Here is a 22,940-nt window from a genome sequence, read left to right on the forward strand (position 1 = left end):
ATATGCACACACGTCCACTTCTCTTTCTATATGCCTCATCCCTTCTCATTATCTTCCATTTTTGTAAAAGCAAAACCCTTTCTGAAATGCCCTCCTCTTTGTATGGCCAAATCTTGTTTCATTCAACTTCAATTTCCACAGAATTTTTGGACACCCTCTATTCCCCCTTTCCCCTATCAATAGGCTGTACTGTGTATCATTTACTTTGGATCCCTTTACTAAAACTATGATTACAACAACAGACCACTGTTTGCAAACTTTGCTCAGCAACCAGCCACTTCCACCCTCCCTCAATTTAGGACCTGGAGTGCTGTCCGTGGTGCTGAGCAGGGAGTCCCACACATGAAGCTGCTTCCTACCTCCCTTCCCTCCTTCCTTCCTAGATTTATTTTTATTATTTATAATTATTCAATTATGTATATGTGTCTATGTGTCCATGAATATATATGTTGGTGTGTACATGAATAGTAATGCCTGTGGGGGATAGAGGCATCTGGTTCTCCTAGGGCTTTTGTTACGAGCCATTGTGAGCTGCTAATAGGTATAACAAATTAAACCTTTTCTTCTGCAAGGGCAGTAAGCTTTCTTGCCAGATGAACAATTTCTCCAACCTCATATTCAAGGTTTTTAAATGGACCTGGAAACATGGTTGGGTTATCATGTGCTTTTCTTCTTACAAGTCTTACATCTACTCCATGAAAGAATAACTGGGAACTCAATGTTGATTTCTTTCCTGTTTTCTTCTATATCTTTATTGGTTCTCTCTCTCTATGTATTTCCTCCATATTTACATTAAAAGTGTAAATAAGGTGTCAGTTTGGTTACATTAGCCACTAGCCATTCAAACTAACTGAGTGACCTTCAGCAAGTTAACGTAACATCTTATGTGTAGATAAATATTAATTTTGAGGCACATAAGAAATTTACATGAAAAATCAGACCACAGAAGTAAGCTATCAATAAATATGCACATGTGGAAAAACATGTGATTGGTTTCTTAAATACATGCTTATATGCATATATATAATTTTAGGAGTATAAAGCGTAAGCTACTGAAGAAAGATTCTTTTGTCAGACATAGCTTGTAACTCAGCTTACCTCATGTTAATCATCAATGGTTGAGTACTAGTAGGTTTACTCACAATTTAATGATACAAAACAACAATCATATCTTAATGTTGGTTAGTAGTCTGGGTGGGTATGTCATGAGGCTTCAGTCATCCTCTAGCTGTGCTTGTAGAGATTAGTTTCCCAGTTCATGCACATAATCACTATTAAGACTCACTTATTTCAAGATCCAAGGCTGTCGGAAATAGTTGAATGGAATACTCTATTGGGTTGGAGTGTTTTCTATATGCCTTTATCCATGGAACTTCTTACAGTGTGGTAGAATGTAAAAAAAAATAATAAAGGGCACAAAGAGAAGATGATATTTTGGGTTATTACAAACTAATCATGAAGTACTATTCTATCACTTTCACATTTCTTAGTAGAAGCAATATTGCTGAGTCCAAGACTCACTAGGATTAAAATCTAACTTACTACCCTACTTCATTGCTAGCTGTCCACACTCTTCCATAGACCTGGATAGCCCTCATGTTGTATCCTGTTTCCTCATGCCAACCCTCCATACTTCTTCCTTTCTTCTCTGATGTTCCTATAATATATTCTAACTATAATGATCACTGCCTTTGCTCCTATCTTTTTATCCACATGGATAATTTTTGGACTGCCTTTCAATTAATCAACACCATATTCAAACTTCAAAATAGAGTATTCACATACCTTCCTCTCATTACTCTTTCTCAAAGGCATATAATACTCAAATCTTCCTTGTGTGTCTAGTACAATTTAATTTACAACAATCTGGAAGTGCTACCCTTTTCCTGTTGGACTGTAGCTTCCTTAGGGCAGGCACTCTTGTGTGATCATATGTACCCTTTAAGGATTTGTTGATTGTATTTGATTGACTTGCATACCTGTCTATGATGCTTCTTGTTGCCTTGGAATTTGACCTCTCTTCAAAGTCATGGACAGCAATCCCTTATGCAAATATGGTCATAGCTGCTCTTTCTCATAGATGTATTTTCATTTCAAATCTTTTTCCAAATTCTGGTTTCTGTAAGCCAAGGCTCAGATACCACCACTCAATTACCAGATCTTATTTTATTCCATCCTGATTCTCATATTGTTCTGTTTTCTCTTGCCCTGTCTTCATCTCTCTCTCCTATACTGTAAAGAGAGAGAGAGAGAGAGAGAGAGAGAGAGAGAGAGAGAGAGAACTTGTCATCAAATATTGGTTTTCATCATTTATCTGGGCTGAACTATAGCCCCCTTGACTGTTGTATTTATCTCAAGGGACAGAGTCAGAGTCTGTATCCAAGGCAGATCAGAGAGATGGTCACTTCAGGCAAGCTGCATCATAGGTAAAATGGTAACTGCTATTAGCACAAAAAGCAACCTGAATAAAATGCTATTAAGCCTCTGTTTTGTATACTAGTTTACATATTTGAAGTTGACTATGAATGTGCCTTTAATGTGCCTTTAATTTATAAGTGCGTACCTTGGAATTTCTGAGGAAATAAAATTATAAACAAGTTCACATTAGAGTAATGTCGTGAAGTTTCCAAAAGCATTTTCACACCATCTTTCATAGAATTCCCCATTCTAGCAGTAGGAAATAAATAGTATTTGTTGGATTTTATAGATGAAGAATAATGTACAGAGAAAAAAATGCTTTGTTCAATGTGATAGCACAGAATTTTCAGTAGGTTGAACAATACTTGCATCCATTGCTTAGCTGTGTTGCTCATTTCTATATTCAGTGAGGAGGGGAAATTCATATTTTCTCCATATGATATTTGGAACATTGCTTTCTTCCTTCTGATTAATATGAGTTATGTGAACATAGCATTATCATGAATTCTAGGCCATACACTTACTTTGTAAAATGTCTTTGGTATCAGGTAATTTTGTACTTAGATTCTGACCATTGTTGGTTTCTGTACATGTCTCCCTCACTACTCCTCTTCCTGCTTCCCTTACATGGTTGCACCCACTTGCTTCTTAAATCTGCCTTCAAGATTTGTATTAAATCCTGCCATGCAGAACATTACTGAGCTGATTAGTGTGTGAGTCTGGGATTAAATGAGAAATTTCTGTTTGTTTAATGCATTTACAGTCTAATGAGAGTGACTGGCAAGTAAGTGGGTGGGATTGTAGATCTATTTCATGTAAAAGAAATCAGAAATGAGCCGGGTATTGGTGGCACATGCCTTTAATCCCAGCACTCGGGAGGCAGAAGCAGGCGAATCTCTGTGAGTTAAAGACCAGCATGGTCTACAAGAGCTAGTTCCAGAAGAGTCCCCAAAGCCACAGAAAAACCCTGTCTTGAAAAACCAAAATAAAAAGAAAGAAAGAAAGAAAGAAAGAAAGAAAGAAAGAAAGAAATCAGAAATGAATTGTAGGGGAAGCTGTAACCACGCCTACTTAGGGGCTGGCTACAGGTGTGCCTGACCATGCCCTGGCAAGTGTGGTCAGGCACACCTGTAGCCATCGGGCACACCTGTAGCCAGCCCCTAAGTAGGCGTGGCTACAGCTTCCCCTACAATGAATAGTAATCTGTTCTTACAGAAGTAGTATGATAACTAAAGTAATGAGATTGCCAACCTTGTTGACTATAACATATAAAAATCATTTCAATTATTTATTGTCTATAGATCATGATTATTATTTTATTTAACTCAGTGTTTAGCAATAAACCACAAGGCCTGGCTATGGTTCTGATTAAGTATCCTAGTGATCACAGTGATTCTCAATAAACACTTGCGGATTATTGAGAATTGTTCATTCCAAGGGAAAGTGTCACGTAACAGATATAAAAAGCATTATAGAGCTGAAGACACAGTTATCATCCTAGTACTTGAGAAGTGGAACCAGAAGCATCATGAGCTCAATAGCTGCCAGGACTATAGGGTGAATTCCAACCTAGATTGACTACATAGTTGGATACATTGTTGAAAAAAATGGAAGTAACTGTAGATACTCCTCTAGAAGAGGTGCCTGCATGGGATGAATGAGAAGTCTTTAGCTCATTGCTACAAATGAAAGCTGAGTAATCTTGCTCATTTCTCCTACCCAGGGAGTTTGCCCGTTGGAAGGTGAGGAACACAGCCATAGAGAGGAGAGACCTGGTCCGCCATCCAGTGCCCCTCATGCCGGAGTTTCAAAGGAGCATCCGTCTGCTTGGCCGAAGACCCACCACTCAGCAGTTTATTGATACCATCATTAAAAAATACGGCACACACCTGCTCATCTCTGCTACATTGGGAGGTAGGACACCAAGTACTGTGCCATGACTCCATCATTTTGTGTCCAGGATGACAAGTGAATTAAAGTCTCTGAGAGCCAAGACATACTCACCTCTATTTTTATCAAATATCACCCAAAAGCATGTATTTCCAGGGATGCTTATCACCTTGGCTGCTGTGGTCATGTCTGAAGAGATAATCCACATCTCCACAAAGTCTAATTTGGGAATATTAACTCTTGTGGACATATGAACTAACATTTGAATGAAATGATAGGAATGCTTCATGTGATCATTATCATCATTCTTCTTGAGTGGGATATAATCTCAAGAAAATTAAATGTCAGGCATGTTGTAGCAAAATTTGTTGTTGTTTAAGTCAACATTAAGGGGTGATATTTGAAGTTAGCATTGTATAAGTGGACTATCACATGTATCTTATATGGGCTTGGAATAGGTTAATAGAAAAGTAGGCCAATTGCTTTGCTGTACTTAGCCTTCCCCATATTCCCTTCTAGGGTAAACCATCTGTGCGAGAATGAGGAAAGGGAATAGAATAGAACCAATGAAAAGACAATGGAACTATGGGAACTGGTGCAAACTGGGGCATTTAGGTTATGTGTCGTGCCCGAATGCATCATTTCATATCCCTGAAGCACCAAGGTGGTTTCTTTTTCTTTCCTTTCAGTAAGTAAATTCACTGTACTTTCTGAAAATCTTTGGTGTTTCAACATCTGTGTATAGTTGCTGAGATGTACTTAGTTATAGACCATGCCAGGAAAATAATTACAATTTTTGTTGGACAGACCGAGGTATGATCTCAATAAGAGTCTTTTCCTTTGGGACACTCAGGATTAGGCTCACGGGAGCAATGGCATTAAATTCGATAGGCGTTGGGTTGATAAATGCAGGTGGCAGTGCTTTCCAGGCTAACTATACACTATTAATTTGAAAGAATGTACAAGTTTATGGATGTCAGCAAGTGTGCACATATGTATGTATGCAGTCCAGAAGGTGGCATAGGCTAGAGTTGCTTTCTGTTTTAGATTATAGGCATATGCTCTCAAGGCTACCTATTTACATAGGTTCTGGGAATTCAAACTTAGGTCCTAATTCTTGCACAGCCAGCAGTTTAATTACTGAGGCATGTCCCCAGAAATTTTGTATACATTTTGATAAATGGAGAAATCAATAATATGATAACCTGGGGAACATGAGTAGAGATATTGGCTGGATGAATTCATTCACCATTAGAATCATTTTAACCACTAATTAATATGGATAGCTGTAGTGTAGACATTTTTTCATAAGTTCAAATTAGGAAAAGGCTTGCTTCACATGTCAATCCCTTCTCCCTCTCCCTCTCCCTCTCCCTCTCCCTCCCCCTCTCCCTCTCCCTCTCCCTCCCCTCTGAACATGCTTCCTCCCCTACTCCCACCTACCCCACACCCCATCCAACCTCCACTCCCCAGGCAGGGTAGGACACTCGATGGGGGCTCCAAAAAGTCCACCACATCATCCTGGGCCGGGCCTAGGCTCTCCCCAATGTGTCCAGGCCGAGAGTGCATCCCTTCACATGGGATGGACTCTCAATGTCCCTTTTTACACCAGGAAAAAATGCTAATCCACTACCAGGGCCCCCCTAGAGTGCAGAGGCCTCCTAATTGACATTCGTGTTCAGGGGTCTGGATCAGTCCTGTACTGGCCTCACAGACAGCAGTCTGGAGTCCATGTGCTGCCCCTTGTTCAGGCCAGCTGTTTCTGTGGGTTTCTCCAGCCTGGTACTGACCCCTTTGATCTTTATTCCTCCCTCTCTCCATCTAAGTTCCAGAGTTCAGTTCAGTGTTTTTCTGTGGGTGTCTGCCTCTGCTTCTATCAGCCACTGGATGAGGGCTCTAGGATAGCATAAAAAGTAGTCATCAGTCTTATTATAGGGGAAGGGCATTTAGGGTATCCTCTCCAACATTGCCTAGATTGTCAGTTGGTGTCATCCTTGTAGGTCTCTGGAAATCTCCCTAGTGCCAGATCTCTCCTCGGACCTATAATGGCTGCCTCTATTATGGTATCTCTCATCCTGCTCTCCTCTATTCTTTCCCCAAGTCAATATTTCTGCTCCTCCATTTCCTCCTCTCCTCTCCTCTTCTCCTCCTCTCATTCTAGCAGCTCCCTCTTACCTGCCCTCATCCAATGAGAAAGAAATCAGAGAAACTTCACCCTTCAAAATATCCACAAGCAACATAAAATATCTTGGGGTAACACTAACCAAAATGTGAAAGACCTGTACAGTAAGAACTTTGTGTCTTTAAAGAAAGAAATTAAAGAAGATACCAGAAAATGGAAAGATCTCCCATGCTCTTGGATAGGTAGAATCAACATAGTAAAAATGGCAATCTTGCAAAAAGCAATCTACAGATTCAATGCAATCCCCATCAAAATCCCAACACAGTTCTTCACAGGCCTTGAAAGAATAATACTCAACTTTATATGGAAAAACAAAAAACCCAGGATAGCCAAAACAACTTTGTACAATAAAGGATCTTCTGGAGGCGTCACCATCCCTGACTTCAAGCTCTATTTTAGAGCCATAGTTCTCAAAACAGCTTGATATTGGCACAAAAATAGACTTATAGACCAATGGAATCGAATTGAAATCCCTGATATTAAACCACACACCTATGAACACCTTATTTTGACAAAGATTCTAAATGTAAATAGTGGAAGAAAGATAGCATCTTCAACAAGTGTTGCTGGCACAACTGGATTCGGATATGCAGAAGATTGCAGATAGATCCATATCTGTCACCATGCACAACACTTAAGTGTAAATGGATCAAAGATCTCAACATAAATCCAGCCACACTGAATCTTCTAGAAGAGAAAGTGGGGTTTACCCTTGAATGAATTGGCACAGGAGACTGCTGAAGAGTGGATAGAGAAAATGTGGTACATTTATACAATTGAGTACTACTCAGCAGAAAAAAGCAATGGAATCTTGAAATTCGCAGGCACATGGATGGAACTAGAAGAAACCATCCTGAGTAAAGGTAACCCAGTCAAAAAAGACAAACATGGCATGTACTCACTCATATATGAATTTTAGGCTTAGAGCAAAGGATATAATCCTCTTCACCAAAGAAACTAGGAAACAAGAAGGACTCTAAGGGAAAATCCCATGGACCCCAGGAATGGGAAGGGCCTGGAACTCCTGAGCTAATTGGTACTGCAGACATTTTATAATGTCTGTATTTCTCAAAACTACAAGTTAAATCCTGATATTTCTTCTATTTTATAAATAACAAATCCATCCCAGAGGAGTTACACTAATAAGCAACATAACAAAGTAAAAATTTAAGGTTTCCTGGTCATAAAGCCTGCATTATTTTTAAAATTGAGTATCAATTTTCTCTTTAACCAACTTTGCTACTCATGAAACTACCTATCCCCCATCGCCAACAATCAACTGATCACCATTTATTTGTGTTTCATGTTAAGCAGCTATTAAATTAATTAGGACTTTCAATATGAAATCATTAGTATGAATTATACTTGACTACAAAATGAGATGAGGTGAGTTCTCCCGAGCATGCTGTTCACTTCTCCATTTCCCTGTGACTGACTCCCAACTCCCATTTCACTTGGGAAAAAAAGTTTCATCTAATTCGAATCTTCTATTAAAAGCCGTGCTTTGGTCTCAGTCTCTGGAAATCCCAAGTAACAAAAGACTATTTTCTTTTCCTCCATGAAATATATTTTTAATTTCTCTGAAGCAAGGTGGTAAATTATTCACAGAGCCATATTCCTCTCCTGTTTTTACAACACAACTCTTTAAAATATGCAAAGCATTGGATTGAAATCTGGTGTTGGACAGCAGTCCCTTAATATCCTCTAAAGCCTCACTATGGCAGGCCTGAGCAAGGAGGAGAAAGTGGTTTACTGTTGATCAAATCCTGTGAGTTAGAAACTGTGAGGTCCTTTAAATATCACCATTTCATTCATTCACTCATTCACTCATTTGCTCATGTTTGAAAAAGTATTTCTCAAGGGCCTTCTAGTTCACTGGGGTTGGGGTTGGGGTGGGGGAGTTGGGAGGATTTGTAAAGTAAAGGACAGGATCCAAAGTAAGAATGCCAAGTTTCTACTTCTGACCATAATTTTTATCAGCTTAGTGTCACTTATGCAACTACTCATTTCTCTGTGCCTCAGTTTCCTCTTTGTACCTAGTCATAATAATAGTTCTTTTTAAGATACACTGTGAAGATTACAAACAAAATGATGTATTAAAAGTCCTTAGCAAACACTGGTCCATGGCTGAGGGGAAGAAAATTCTTAGCATACTGGCACCTAACAAATTGTTGTCAGTATCATGACTGTTATTATTTAATGGAGTTAAGTAATTCAGGGAATCTGTGATTGAAGCCATATCCTGTCACTTACTAGAAGAGTGGGAGGTATTCCAAAACTCGCTTTTTTTGTTGGGGTATCCGTTTTGCAATCTCTACAGACAGAAGGGTAGAAAATATTATTTATTATAGTTTTTTTTTCTCCCAAGGAGCACTGTATTCATAGAGAAGAAATGCTTTGATAAACCTTTTGAGGTGTCAAGTAAGTTCCTAAGGGCATAATTAAATAACAAAAGATGAGCCTTGAACTGTCATGTACAGGACAGGAAGAGCATTCGTTCAGCTCTTTAGAGAGACAGGAAGGACAGGGAGTGGGAAGCAGGCATTTGAGCTAGGGGAGGGACCCAAAAGCTTAGCTGTTTCCACTGCTCTTCAAATTTTAATGAAAATTGTTAAATTCACAAAAATACATCATGTGAATGATCTGATGGAGCGTAATTTAGAGACAAAATCTGTGTCTGGAACTACATGTAATAGTTTCCCTTAGTCCCTCTGAAAATCATGGTTTGAGGCAGAGAAAACATCTTGTAGGCTAGTTATCTGTGGGATGTGCCTGACTAAGGTTACATGCATGAATGGAATATATGCTCTCCTGTTTAACAGGCAGATGTGGGTGCCTCCCACAGCCTGACTATAAGTGACTATGCATGGGTATATCTATATCACATGCATACAGGTATGAAAGATGCATATAGCTCACATGTGAGCTTATATTTTAATGGGGATATATGTACTGCATTCATACGTTTTTTAGACGTGAGTATAAGGGCTCATTTTCCTTGGCTATTTGTGTTTTCTTTGTGAGTATCCTTGGTATTCCCTATACTGCATATCCAAAAACTTTCATTTGGCTGAGAAGAGGCTTGCTAATAAAATCATATGGTTTCTAAAGAAAGGATGAAGGATGCCACAACATCCCCGTGTATAGTCTCCTCCATCCAACCCCAGAGCAGTATTTTCCACTGATGAAAAGGCAAAAGGACAGATTCCCAGCTCTTTCTATACTCTGTGTGTCTGAGTCTTGCTTTGTCTCTCCAAGGAAAGATGCTGCAGACAGTGAGGCAAAGATGCTGAAGGACTAGAAGACTGTGCCCACGTGGGTGAAGAGGCAATTTGCAGAAATGCCCTAGTGGGAATGCAGCTCCAAACAGCACATTCTCTTAATATACATGATATTAAGTCTTAATAATGCAGCAAGAAGTCCATTAACCCCTTTTGATCTAAGGTTTGCTTCTGCCAGCTCTAAGTCCAGAGGGAACTGGCTTGTTTCACCTTCTGTTCCATAGGCCCCTAAGAGAGCCTGAGCTGACATGTGGAATATTTATTTCCACTGACTCATGGCCGTAACTCCTAGAATTGCTTTACCATACACTTCTCTAACCATTTATCGATGCGTCCATTTATCCAATCATCTGTCCACACACCTATCCTCTGCCCATCCATTTACCTGTCAAATGATAACTGAACATCTGTTCTCTGTTGTAGCCTAGGAGAAGCACTGGGAACATTAGAAAGATGAATTGGGTGATTCACATTTCCTGTCCCTACTGCCCACTGTCCCTGAATCTCAGAATGTGATTGGTTGTAAAATCATCTCTAAACTGGAACTTTTCAGATTCAGAGAGAAAGTAGCATTTCCTACTGTCCTATGGGGATTGGAGATTCATCAGAAAAGGCAAATCTACATATCTTGCTAGAAATTCAGTCAAGTCTAGATAACTGGAACCTCAGTATATTCTTGGATCACCTGCATCTGGGAGATTTCAGTATGGCTGCTAAAATAGATAAGTAAATAAATAAGTACTGTTTATCTGGGATGCTTTCATATTTATTCACGTGTATTTTTATCATTATTTGCTAAGTGCACAATACGTGCGCACATTGTGCTAAGTGAGAATGACAAGGAACTAGTTCCAATTTCACAGCATTTCTGCTCTAGTGAAGGGAAAAAAGTGTTAAAACAGAAATCCCTAAAAAATAAGGTAAGTACTTTGTTGCAGAAAGAAAAATAATTGTGGGCATGCATGGATAGGGTAAAGAGTTTGGGATAGATTACAAGATTAATGTTATCAGACAAGGAGGAATGGGTGAATTTTATCCAGGAGAGAAAAGTAGGGTGAGACAAAGTGGGTTCTTTTGACAGAGAAGGATAATCAACAGTGAGACAAACAGGGTTACATTTCAAAGAGCAGAGCTGTTGTCAGTGAAGTATAAAGGGTTCATTTTGAAGATCAGCAATGTCAACATTGAAGTAAAGTGGGGCATGTTTTACTTGCTGGAGAGGCTAGGTTCTCAGGACATGTGGCTCATGTTTTCTACAGAGGTGTTACATGCTGGTTCCATTCCTATATGCTTGTCCCTATGCCTTTGTGATTCATCTTTAATATGGAAATGATCTGAAGCTGCTGTCTCCTAGATCCATCTCTAGATAATAGGAACAGAATGTAATCCCAAGTGTGAGCCTTATAAACCATTTCAAATTTTCTTGAGGTATTAAATAGTTCAACTCTGGCTACTCTAGTTCCCAGGCCTGTGCCTTTAATCACTAGTAACTAAGTAAATCACCCATTCTTTGTTTTTTTTTCTTCTCTTTTTTACCCCTACCACTTGTTGATGCCTCCTATCCCTTTCCTTACTCCTTCCTTTCTTTTCATGCTTTCTTCATGTATTTTTTATAATATAAAATACTTTTAGGGAGATGGTGACAGTGACTTAAACCCAGGGCTTTGTAGATACTAAGCAAATACTTTCCACTGAGCTACACTCCAGCCCTCTCCTAATCAATTTTTCAAGAACTATAATGAACCAGACACATTTCTCAAGACTACATTTTAAAGAGAAAAACAAAAAAGGATGGAAATCAATTTAATAGTACAATTTTACTTAATCTAACTTACTCAAGTCAACATGGTTTCAATAAGAGAACTACTAACATGAAGTGTTAAATTTTTGTACTAAAACTTTTTGTGTCATTCCACATCACACTGTGTCTTGCTTGTTTGTCATTATTATTCCTGTCAAAGTCCTCAAACAGGGAAATGCCCAGCACAGGAGTTGAGGAGATTTTATAGTTTAGGATGTGTTGAAGGCAAATGATCTCATCTATTTGGTTCAGAGGATAGCTTTGGAAACAATTCCTAAGCAGTTCTAGGGGTTGTACTTGTTCTAATGGTATGCTAGATACAGGCTTGGCAAGAGGAATTAGCATTAGAACTGGCCTAGAAAGCTTGGTAAACTTTAAAAGCTAAACATATCAGAGGAAAAGAGGGCAAACTCCTCCTGAAAGTAAATTTCTTTTTCTTTCTTCAACTCAGAAAGTCATCGGTATTCTAGAAACATTCCAATTGTCCTAGATACCAGGTTTTATGTCTCAGAATGTACTGTGAGGTTTTGTTCTCTAAATATTATATTTTATTGATTATATGGTAATGGTAACTACTATATAATAGGCAACCTGAAATTATCCAATCATTGGAAATAATAATAATACAGTATTTGCTATATGTCATGCAGGATCTAAGCATTTCTTGGAGTAGACTTAATCATCATGACAACCCTATGAAGCAGGTACAGCTTGCATCACTATTTTGCATATGAAGGATCTGAATCATGAGGGTGACAACTAGTTCACATCAAGACACGCTAGGCCTAGTATGACTACTTTTAATTAGCCAGCTCACTTTGTAGTAATTATTTTACTTTATTTTCTTTTTAAAAAATTCTGCAATTTTGATGAACATATATACAAAAGAAATATGATATGTATTCTTACCTGTCCCCTCCATTTGCATTTTGTTTCCCCAACCTCTCTCTAACATTTCTCTATTTGTCTGGTTTGCATGTTTTTCTAAATTTTTCTTCCTTTGTTTTGAGACAAGTTCTCAGTATATGGCCTTGACTGGTCATTATGTGGTTCAGTCTCCCTTCAAGTTCAAAAATCAATTTGCCTCTCCTACTGACTCACCTTTATGTCTGCACTTCATTCTTACATTTTTCTTCTTCTACTCTTCCATCATCTCTTTCCTCTTTGTTCCCATCCTCCATACCTCTCATATTCCTTCAGTCACTTTCTCTGTATGGTGGCTGAAGACTGAACTTATGGCTTGCTTTATACAATTTTAGAAAATTGTCTAACATTGGGTCAGAACCCAATGCTAATTGATTTTCAAATGCCAAAGTGAACTAGAGGCAGTTCTCAATACCTTTTGCACATTGCCTAATTTATTCTTGCTCATAATCCCAAGGAGAGTGTGTTTTCTGTTTTTGTCCTTTTTTGTTCAGAATTGCCTCTGTTGCTAATGATTACATGGGAAACATAAAAATTAAGAAATATAATCATGTTATATCAACAGAGAATGGAGGCAGGAGTGTGGCAGGCACGTCTGCTTGTTGGCCACATTTAGATCATCCTTCACAGTCTTCCACTGAAATATCTAGTTAGGCATACCCAAAACCATTATAGCTTGATAGTTTTATGAATCTACACATGAATTTCTAGGAAAACTAATTGAAGAAAAACTATGAATTTATACAGTCATATCTATATCTCTGTAAGATATATTTCATTCATTTGTTAATTCCTCTGCCCATTCATGAATCATCTAAGAACTATCTTTAGATAGTTCTCTCTCACTCTCTCTCCCTTCCCATATCTACCCAAGTATTCAGCTATCTATTTCCTCTCTTTTCCAATACATACTTATCTTCATATATCTATAATATGTCACTTGTCTGTTTAATAGGGGTAGTTAGAGAAGAAATAAAGTATGGATGCAAGGAAATGATGATAAAAGAACAGAGCATAGAAAAAGGAAGGAAAAAAAGAACAAGGAAAGACTATCTATGCAAAATCCATCATTCCCTTTCTTAGAAGTCGCAGACTTTATTATGATAGACAAAATTCTTGAGATGTATGTCCAATTTTCTTTGGTGATGGACTCTGGTGTCTGAACCTTTTTCAATGGCCATTGCTCTCATGGTATCTACAGCAAACTCTGAATTTGATCTTTTGTCCTGTGACCTTGATTTTACTAGGTAGAAGGTTATTTGGACAGGTTGGTTGGACATTAATCCTGTTCTCAGCATCCAAGCTCTGTAACACCCCCTGCTCCACTGAAATTATTGCAAGCTATCTTATCTTTCTCCCTTTCCACTTTAGGAGAGGAGGCTTTGACCATGTACATGGACAAAAGTCGCCTTGACCGAAAGTCAGGGAATGCCACTCAAAGTGTTGAAGCTTTACACCAGCTTGCATCATCCTACTTTGTCGACCGTGATGGCACCATGAGAAGGCTCCATGAGATCCAGATATCAACTGGAGCAATCAAGGTATGGCTTAAGAGTGCACTTAGATTCTCAAATCAACAGAAGCATGATACAGACATTCTGAGAGCAGATAACAAAAAGCTCTTTGCTTTATATCAATCAATGTACCTCATTTTCCTCCATCCAACCACTTTCATGGGTATTGCAAAATCATCTCTGACAATGAGTATCTTCATTACAGTAGCCTATGTACTGTCTTATTAATATGTTCTAGCTGTGGCTGTTGCAGAATTATTCACAGACCTATCAGTCTCTGTTAAATAGCTGGTTTTCTATTAATCTCTCTCTCTCTCTCTCTCTCTCTCTCTCTCTCTCTCTCTCTCTGTGTGTGTGTGTGTGTGTGTGTGTGTGTGCCTATCCACTCACCACTCAAATTGAAGAGTCTGAGGCTAAGAGCAAAATAATTTGTCCAAGTTCACAGACATAACAAGACTAAGATTAATGCAACCCTAATGACCAGATACTACAACAGTTATAATTCTTTGTCCAGTCTCACCACCTATTTTCTTGATTATAAAACTGAGGTCCACAGTTTTAAGCATTTGGCTCAGAAATATTCATCTTGAGATTATCTTAATAGGAGTTAAAGCACTACTCTCTAGCCTGGGAATCGGCAAATATTTTCTGCAATATGCCAGTAATAAATATTTGAGATCTGCAGGCTTTTCATTGCTACATTCTCAGGTCTGCTGCAATCACACAAGAGCTGCCATGGACAATGCATATACAAGTATGGGTCATTGTATTCAAATAAATCTTTATTTACACAAGTGAACAACCGGGCACAGTGCTCACTGAGCCATGCTCTTTTTCACCAACACCTCCCAATAGAACCTTCAGAGATGTGAAATACTGGAAATATTTGTCTGTGCTGGTCAGGAACTAGCCTTTATTCACATGTGATTATTGAGCCCTTGGCTATGTCTACAAAAATAAATACATTTGTTAGTTGATTCAATTTTAACTAATTCAAAGTCAAGCAGGCATGTTGGACATAGAAGCACTGGATTTTCAAGTCGGTGGCTTAGAGTACAGGAAATTTAGTATTCATTTACAGTACAGTGAGTTTAGAGATGACCTCTATAAAGAGCCTATGTGAGGACATTCCTGAAATAAAGGATTAATTCGTATGAGGAGTTTTTCTCTTGTCCTAAATTTTCTTAAACTACATTATGCCTGCAATTTGCTTCTGAGTTTTCACCCTAACTTCTGAATAAAATGTAGATCTTGCCTCATATTAAGAATCCCTAAAACATCTCCAGGGAAAAGGGACAGAAGGAAAAAGTCCAGTTAGATTTGCACAGCTTGAATCAGAAATTAATCACTAGAAGAACACCCTTCTAGGGTATGACTGAGGAGGAAGGTTGTAAGGAGAGAAATAAATCAGATTGACAAACAAAGGGTCAGCTTATCCAAAAAAGTTGCCTAGAGTGGGGGGATTGTGCTGCTAAGGATCTTGGCATTGAGAGACAGATCTTTATGAAGCCATCAGATTTGGGAGCTGCAAAGGCCCAGTTTTCATTATTACCCAATGGTTCTCTGCCCCTGGATGAGGTGAAGAATTGAGATATTGAAGAGCTGTCAGGGCATAATCCTTTTCTGTGCATCCTGGAATGTACAGCCTTCCTCTTGAGCAGGGATTTCTCAGACAAATTGCTCAGAAGCCTCTAGATGAGCCCTTTTTACACTAACCCTGGCTTCTGCATTCAATTTGGCCCCAGCAGGTTTTTCGCCTTTTCTTTCTATTGTCTCAAGTATCAGCACACTACAATTTGCCTCATTTTCAGATTTTTTTGAAATGCAGCCTCTGATTAAGATAGGATAATTAAATTAAAATAAGTTAGTGGTATTAAGTCTTACTCAATAAGAAGTACACTATTCTTTGTCACGAACATAAGGAATTTTTGTTTTAGAAAATGCAATTGTCTTTAATTGATTTATATTAAGTACATAAATACTATGATCCCTTGGTCCTGCAAGGTGGCTCAACTACTAAAGGTGCTTACTGGTGACCTGAGTTCTATTCACTCTACACACATAAATGTGGAAGGAGAGAACAAACTCCACAAAGTTGCCCTCTGTCTACTGTAAACATTCTCAGGGATGTATCATCTCACTCACAAAACATGCACAAGTTTACAGGTGCACATACTAATAATGATAATAGTAAGTATGATGATGATGATAATTTTAATGTATAATCTCTTTACCTTGTGGAAGAGCATTGCTAACTTTACACAGAAGGGGAACTTGAGGTTAAGAGAGGGAAAGATACCAGCCAAGACTACACAGGTAGAAAATGACAGAGAAGTTATGTACTGGCATTTCTTCAAGTTAGCTTTGCCTTCAGTGGAGGCTGTCTGTACCTTTACAGTTGAATGAAAACTTTAACACAGCTTCAAAGAATGGGGAGTAAAGGGATGAAGGAGCCTTTATATACTAAACCCTTAATTCCAAGGTTATTTTAAATAGATAACCCTTTTTGTCACCACCTTGAATCTTGGAAAACAAAGTCACAAGTACAGAATACACAATAGAATCCTGATTTTTTTGAACCCCACAGTGACACTGGTTGTAGTTATTGCTGAATCTTCTTTATAAAAATGGAGACAATGGTATTGTTCTTGCCCAATAATAGTGCCTATGTACTCATTGCAATTTACAGAGGCATTTTGTAATCAGCTGGCAATTTCTGAACACTCATTGTGCCAGCACTTAGAGTCTTCACATGTGTCCCACATTCTCCCTGGAAGACATTGATAGTTTGAGCTTGCTGACACTTAGAGGAGTTAAGTGGCTTCCTTATGTCATACAGCAAATAAAATGCCCTAGCTTGGAACTAATGATAGTTGGGTTTTTTTTGTTGTTGTTGTTGTTGTTTTCTGATCCTGAATACTGGCCTTTGGAATTGTACCATTGTGTTTTAATGTATTTGCTCATATAAAACTCAGTGTGTCCTTGTGAAGTGAGAGCTGGTGGGGATAGCTGACATTATGGATTCAGTCTGTGTGTTTGATGATGCTGGCTGTGCAGTCTGCTTAGTCAGACCCACACACAGTTTGAGTCACGGACCAAGTATTCAGCAGACATCTCAGGTGTGGAATCACTCCTTAGGATCTGCTATAAACCAGTTCTCCAGTCTCACACTTTTCTCACTTAATGTCCACTCTAGGTCACAGAGACACGCACTGGGCCTCTGGGCTGTAACAGCTATGACAATCTGGACTCTGTGAGTTCCGTCCTTCTGCAAAGCACGGAAAGCAAACTGCACCTTCAAGGTAGGAAACTGATGCAACAGGGGCAGCACTGGAGGTGGGCAGATGATAATAGTTCCAGAGACCACCAGGAAGAATGAGGCACATCGAGAAGAGGGAAGGGGATCTGGTTTATAGCAGATCCTAAGGAGTGAGTCTACACCTGAGAGGCAGAAAACAAAGAAAAAATGAAATATGGAAATCAGACAGCTGTGATGTGATACACAGATTTTAACATATACAGAGCTTTAAGCTCATGGTTATTAATTAGTTTTCAAATAAAATATATGAGAATGTGAACTCTATGTGATTATTTTGATAAAAATGTCTAAACATTATTATTTATAGATGCCTGATGCCTCAGCCTACTATATATTAAAGTTTCATATCTTACCATCAATATTTCTTCCTTATTAATTTGATTCCTAGTGTGATTTAGAAAGAGATGTTTAAACCTCAAAAAAAAGAATATTTTATAGAATTTGTGATTTATGGTAATTTCTTCCTGTATTTGCTCATCATCTATAGTTTTAAATTAACACATACATGCACATTTTTTACATAGTTAATAACCAACAGTGTTTAATACTGGCTGTATGTAGAAAAATATATTCTGAAATGACCTATAATACCATTACCATTACAGGAATTAATACTTTGAGTTTTTTAAATGTTTCTGTTCATTCTGCTTATGTTAAAGAAGAGTAAATTTATTGTTTTTAATTCATATCCTAGAGAGGAAAGATTTTAGGTAGAAAGCTATGTAAGGATTATAGCACAGTTAATGTTGGCCAAATAACAAAATATGTATATGTAATTTCTTTTATGTTTTGAGAATATAATACAACTGCAACATTACACCTTCTCTTTCCTTTTTCTGTATATTTTAAAAATTATATAACCACCTTTATTTTCACATTTAGAGTATAAGTGAACTATGTCCCATCTGTAAAATGTACTATTAGGCCAGTAGTGAAATGTTATTTATAAAGAATTTTCTAGAATAAGAAAAAATGATTTGGCATTAATTAACAATTGCAAGATTTCTTATCAATATGACCAAGTTTAACAATATAAAAGAAGAAAATTAGTCCTGTAAGGAAATGCTGAAATGTCAAAAGAGGTTACTTTGGGAGAGTGAAGTTACATACTATTTTAAGCTTCTAGTTGCCTTTTCAAGTTTCCTTCAATGATCAAATACTAATTTGATAGTCAGAAAAGTATGGTATGCTTTAACCTTGTCAAGACAAAAACCGCGACCTTCTCAAAAACTATATGATAAAGATGATTTTGAATGTCAGTGGGAAGAACTTGGGTTGAAACTGGCAGGCACGGAGCTTAGCAGAGCCTAACAAGACTTCTTTTTTGTGTTCTGGTTTCTTGAAAATTCTGTTAGTCACATACTTGTTATTGACAATGATTGGGAAATAGTGTAAGCAGGGTATAATAGTTTCACTGGGAATCCTCAATGAATATATTCTAGAAAAGCCATGCCAATGTGATGATTTAATCTTTAAACAGACACATACACTATCTTAGATGCTTAGAAAAAAATCAAATTACTGTCTTTAGTAGATAAAATAGTAAGTATGATGATTTGATAAAAGAAAATGGCCAAAAGGCATAGCCCATATGCCATGGGTATACTAGAATTTTCACCATAGTAGTTCCTGTGATACCTGCAGCAAATCTTTTGAATGAAACTCAAGATTTTAATCCAGGTGACTGGATGCAAGTGAGTGTTTTATCAATTGTTGTACATGCTGAGGGTACACTATAACTTACAATTGTAATAAACTTAGTAAGACAAATCATATGTTACTACCAAGGAAAAGTTTGAAGTTTTCATAACACTTAGAGTCTAATTTACTGTGAATGTAGTAAAGCTTAAGTTTCTATGTTTTTTTTTTTTTCACCTATGCCCTCACATTTTTTTTAAAACTATGTATGGAGCTTCATTTAAAATTTTAAATTTCTTCCCTCTTTGTATAAAATCCTGCCTTATAAAATCTGGGACTTCTATGGGTGTCATTACTAGAAATATGCTCTTCACAAAGGGATAACTTGGCAGACCTGTTCTCCTCTGGATTGGTCAGAGGTGAGCTGAAGGATATATCCATATGAATGTATATCCAATTAAAAATGATGTGGAGAAACAGGCATGTCTGGAGAAAGGTCTCCAGTAATTAGAACAAAGTTTTACTTGAGGCACAAAGGATCTAGATGCAGATACTTGAAGCACTGACTTAGAAAAAATATGCTAGACTTGATTACTGGGAGGAAAATAAGAGTATACTGGTTTTACCTCATTGTAATATGAACCTTTCTTCTTTTTCTGATCCTAAAGAATCAGAACTGGAACTTCAGGCCAATGATATACATGCTAATAATTGAATACTACACTCAGCTCCCAAATGCATGCTTGAGGCACATTCCTCCCCAAATACAGAATGGGCCACTTGCTGATGTGGTAGTTTCCTTTTAGTGAAGTGTTACAAGAAGTTATGTGGTAGAAATTCTATAATTTTATAAAGATTAGATAAGCATTACTTAGTTGATGTTTTTGTTTGTTTGTCTGTTTGTTTTTAGAGAAGAAAGGATTTGTTTCCTTTCACAGATCCCAGGTCACAATGCCCTAGGGAATTCAAAGGCAAGAACGAGAACAGAGCCCATGAAGGAGGGCTGCTTACTGCCTGGTGTTCTTGCTCTTCTTCAGCTAACTTTCTTATATAGCATTCCATGCTTACCTGCCTAGGGATGGCATGCCCACAATGGGTTAGGCCCTCCTATACCAATCATCAGTCAAGAAAATTCCCCATAAATATGTCTATAGGTCAATGTGATGGGTGTAATTCTTAAATAAATGTTCCTCTGCCCACTTTATCAAATTGACAGTGAAGGTGGCCTCACACATCCACGAATAAATATTATAATGCAAATAAAGAGTATCTGTTTTAATAAAATTAAAAATCCAAATTTTTTGCCTTATATTTTGCATTTTTTTAAAACATGGGCATGATTGCTCTCTTTTTCTTGGTAGGGTTTTGTTCTGATTTTTTAATTTATTTTTATTTATTAAAAATATTTTTCATTTTACATACCAACCCCAGTTCCCACTCCTTCCTCTTCACCAACCTCCTACTCCCTCCCCTGCCCCGCCCCCCACTCTCCTTGCCTCCTATCCTCCCACCACTCCTCAGAGCAGATAAGGACTTCCTTGTGAAGTCAACAAAGTCTGGCATATCAAGTTGAGTCAGGGTCAAGTCCCTCCCCCTTGGTATCAAGGCTGAGCAATGTAATCAACAATAGGGAGTAGGCTCAAAAAAAAAAACAGATCTTGTCCCTGTTATAGGTCCTGGTGACACTGCCAGTCTACCTCCCATCAAGAGATCAAGTCTGATAACTTTCATCCACATTCACAAGGTCTAATTTGGGTCCCATGCAGGTACCCTAGCTGTCAGTTCTTAGTGCATGAGTTCCCTTTACCTTGGGTTAACTCTCTCTGTGATTTCCCCATCATGTTCTTGACCCACACCCACCTCCCCCCTTGTTCATATAATCCTTCTTCTCCCTCTTCAACTGAATTCCAGGAGCTCAACCTAGTGCTTGGCCTTGGGTCTGCTTCCATTATTTACTGAATATAGGTTCTATGATGACAATTAGGGTAGTCACTAATCTGATTAAATGGAAAGGACCTTTCCTACAGCTATCCATTATTGCTAGGGGTCTTATCAAGGGTCATCCTTGTGGATTCCTAAGAATTTCTCTAGCACCAGGTTTCTCCCTAACACCATTATGACTTCCTCTATCAATATATCTATTTTATTGCTTTCCCCTTCAGTCCCTCTCACAATTAAGTCTTTTTGACCTCATGTTCCCATCCCCTGTCTCCTCCCTTTCATATCCTTCCCAGTTTACCTAGGAGGCAGATCTTAACTATTTTCCCTTCCTGGGTCCCTCCATGTGTGTCTCTCCTAGGGTCCCCCTTTTTTACGTAGCTTCTCTGAGGTTGTGGATTGTAGACTGGTTATCACTGCATCTAATATTGACTTATGAGTGAGTATATACCCTGTGTGTCTTTCTGGGTCTGGGTTATGTCACTCACTTGGGATGTTTTTCTAGTTCCATCCATTTGCCTGCAAATTTATGATATCCTTGTTTCAATCTGTAATATTATCGTGGGTAAATGTACCAAATTTTCTTTATCCATTCTTTGGTTGACAGGTATCTAGGTTATTTGCAGATTCTGGCTATTACAAATCATGATGCTATGAACATAGCTGAGCAAATGTCCTTGTGGTATGATTGTGCATCCTTTGGTTATGTGACTTGGCAAGTTTTCTACCATTGTTTTATATCCCACAGACCTTCTACCTTAACAAGTATGTGTTCATGTTGGAATGTACACATATGCATGGAGGCTAGAGGACAGCTTCCAGTTCTCCAAATTTCCTTTAAAAATCCCTCCCCCCCACCCCCCGTTCCTATGCATTCCTCAGAGGATGAGGCCTCCCATAGGGAGTCAACAAAGTCTGACACACATTGAGGCAGTTCCAAGTCCCCCACCACACCACCACCATATCTAGGCTGAGCAAAATATCCCTCCATAGGGAAAGGGCTCCAAATGGCCAATTCATGTCACTGTCAACGGCCCCATAAACTGCCTAAGCCACACAACTGACACCGACATTCAGGGGACCTAGTTCAGTCCTATGCAGGTTCCCCAGCTGTCAGTACAAAGTCAGTGAGCTCCCCAAGGTTGGGTCAGTGGTTTCTGTGGGTTTCCCCATCATGGTCTTGTCCCCATTGCTCATATTATCTCTCTGCCCTATCTTGGGCTGGACTCCAGGAGCTTGGTCCAGTGTTTAGCTTTAAATCTCTGTATCTGCTTCCATCAGTTACTGGATGAAGATTCTATTATGACAATTAAGTTAGTCATCAAACTGATTACAGGGGAAAGACAGTTCAGGCACCCTCTACACTATTTCTTAGAGTCTTAGCAGGGCTAATTCTTGTAGATTCCTAGTATTTCCCCTATTTCCAAGTTTCTCTCTAACCCCATAATGGCTCCCTCTATAAAGATCTCTTCCTTGCTCTCCCTCTCTATTCTTCCCCCAACTTGACCATCCTGTTTCGCTCATGTTCTCCTCCCCTTTTTCTCTTCCCCTCCCCACTTTGATTCCACCCCCTCCATGCTCCTGATCCCTGAAATGAAGATTTTTAAGTAAGTCTTTTCTAAAGGCTGGTTTTGACTTATGTAAAATGATGAATAATCAAATCTTTACTGAAAATGTAGCTCAAATCTAAAATTAGACTACATTTATGAACACTGATGTAGTTAAGCCAATGTATCTACATCTGATTCTAAATTTATTCATAGCTTCTGTATGTATATATGTGTATATATGTATCTACATATGTTCTATAATTAAATATGATGCATGAACTTATGCTATATATATGTGTGTATACACATATGTACATACACATTATTTTAAATATATTTCAGTAGTAAGATAAGCAAAATGATAGAATGGAGATCAAGAGTAACATGGGTTCCACTTTAAGGAAACATGTAGGTTTCACAGAGATGGCAAAAATACCACTAATAATTATAGTAGATTTTATCAGAGAAGATTATGGGTGCTGTTA

General features: G+C 38.2%; 1 protein-coding gene across 1 annotated transcript in view; it reads left to right on the forward strand.

Moving 5' to 3' along the window:
* Positions 1-22,940, forward strand: part of Brinp1 (BMP/retinoic acid inducible neural specific 1) — a 136,566-nt gene that overhangs the window by 59,458 nt on the left and 54,168 nt on the right. Inside the window, exons 2-4 of the mRNA XM_035438960.1 lie at positions 4,142-4,332; positions 13,868-14,037; positions 17,207-17,312. Coding sequence (XP_035294851.1) covers positions 4,142-4,332; positions 13,868-14,037; positions 17,207-17,312 — 467 coding nt within the window. The remainder of the gene's footprint in view (positions 1-4,141; positions 4,333-13,867; positions 14,038-17,206; positions 17,313-22,940) is intronic.

The sequence above is a fragment of the Cricetulus griseus genome, chromosome 2 (genome assembly GCF_003668045.3).
Source record: "Cricetulus griseus strain 17A/GY chromosome 2, alternate assembly CriGri-PICRH-1.0, whole genome shotgun sequence".
NCBI classification, from domain to species: Eukaryota; Metazoa; Chordata; class Mammalia; order Rodentia; family Cricetidae; genus Cricetulus; species Cricetulus griseus.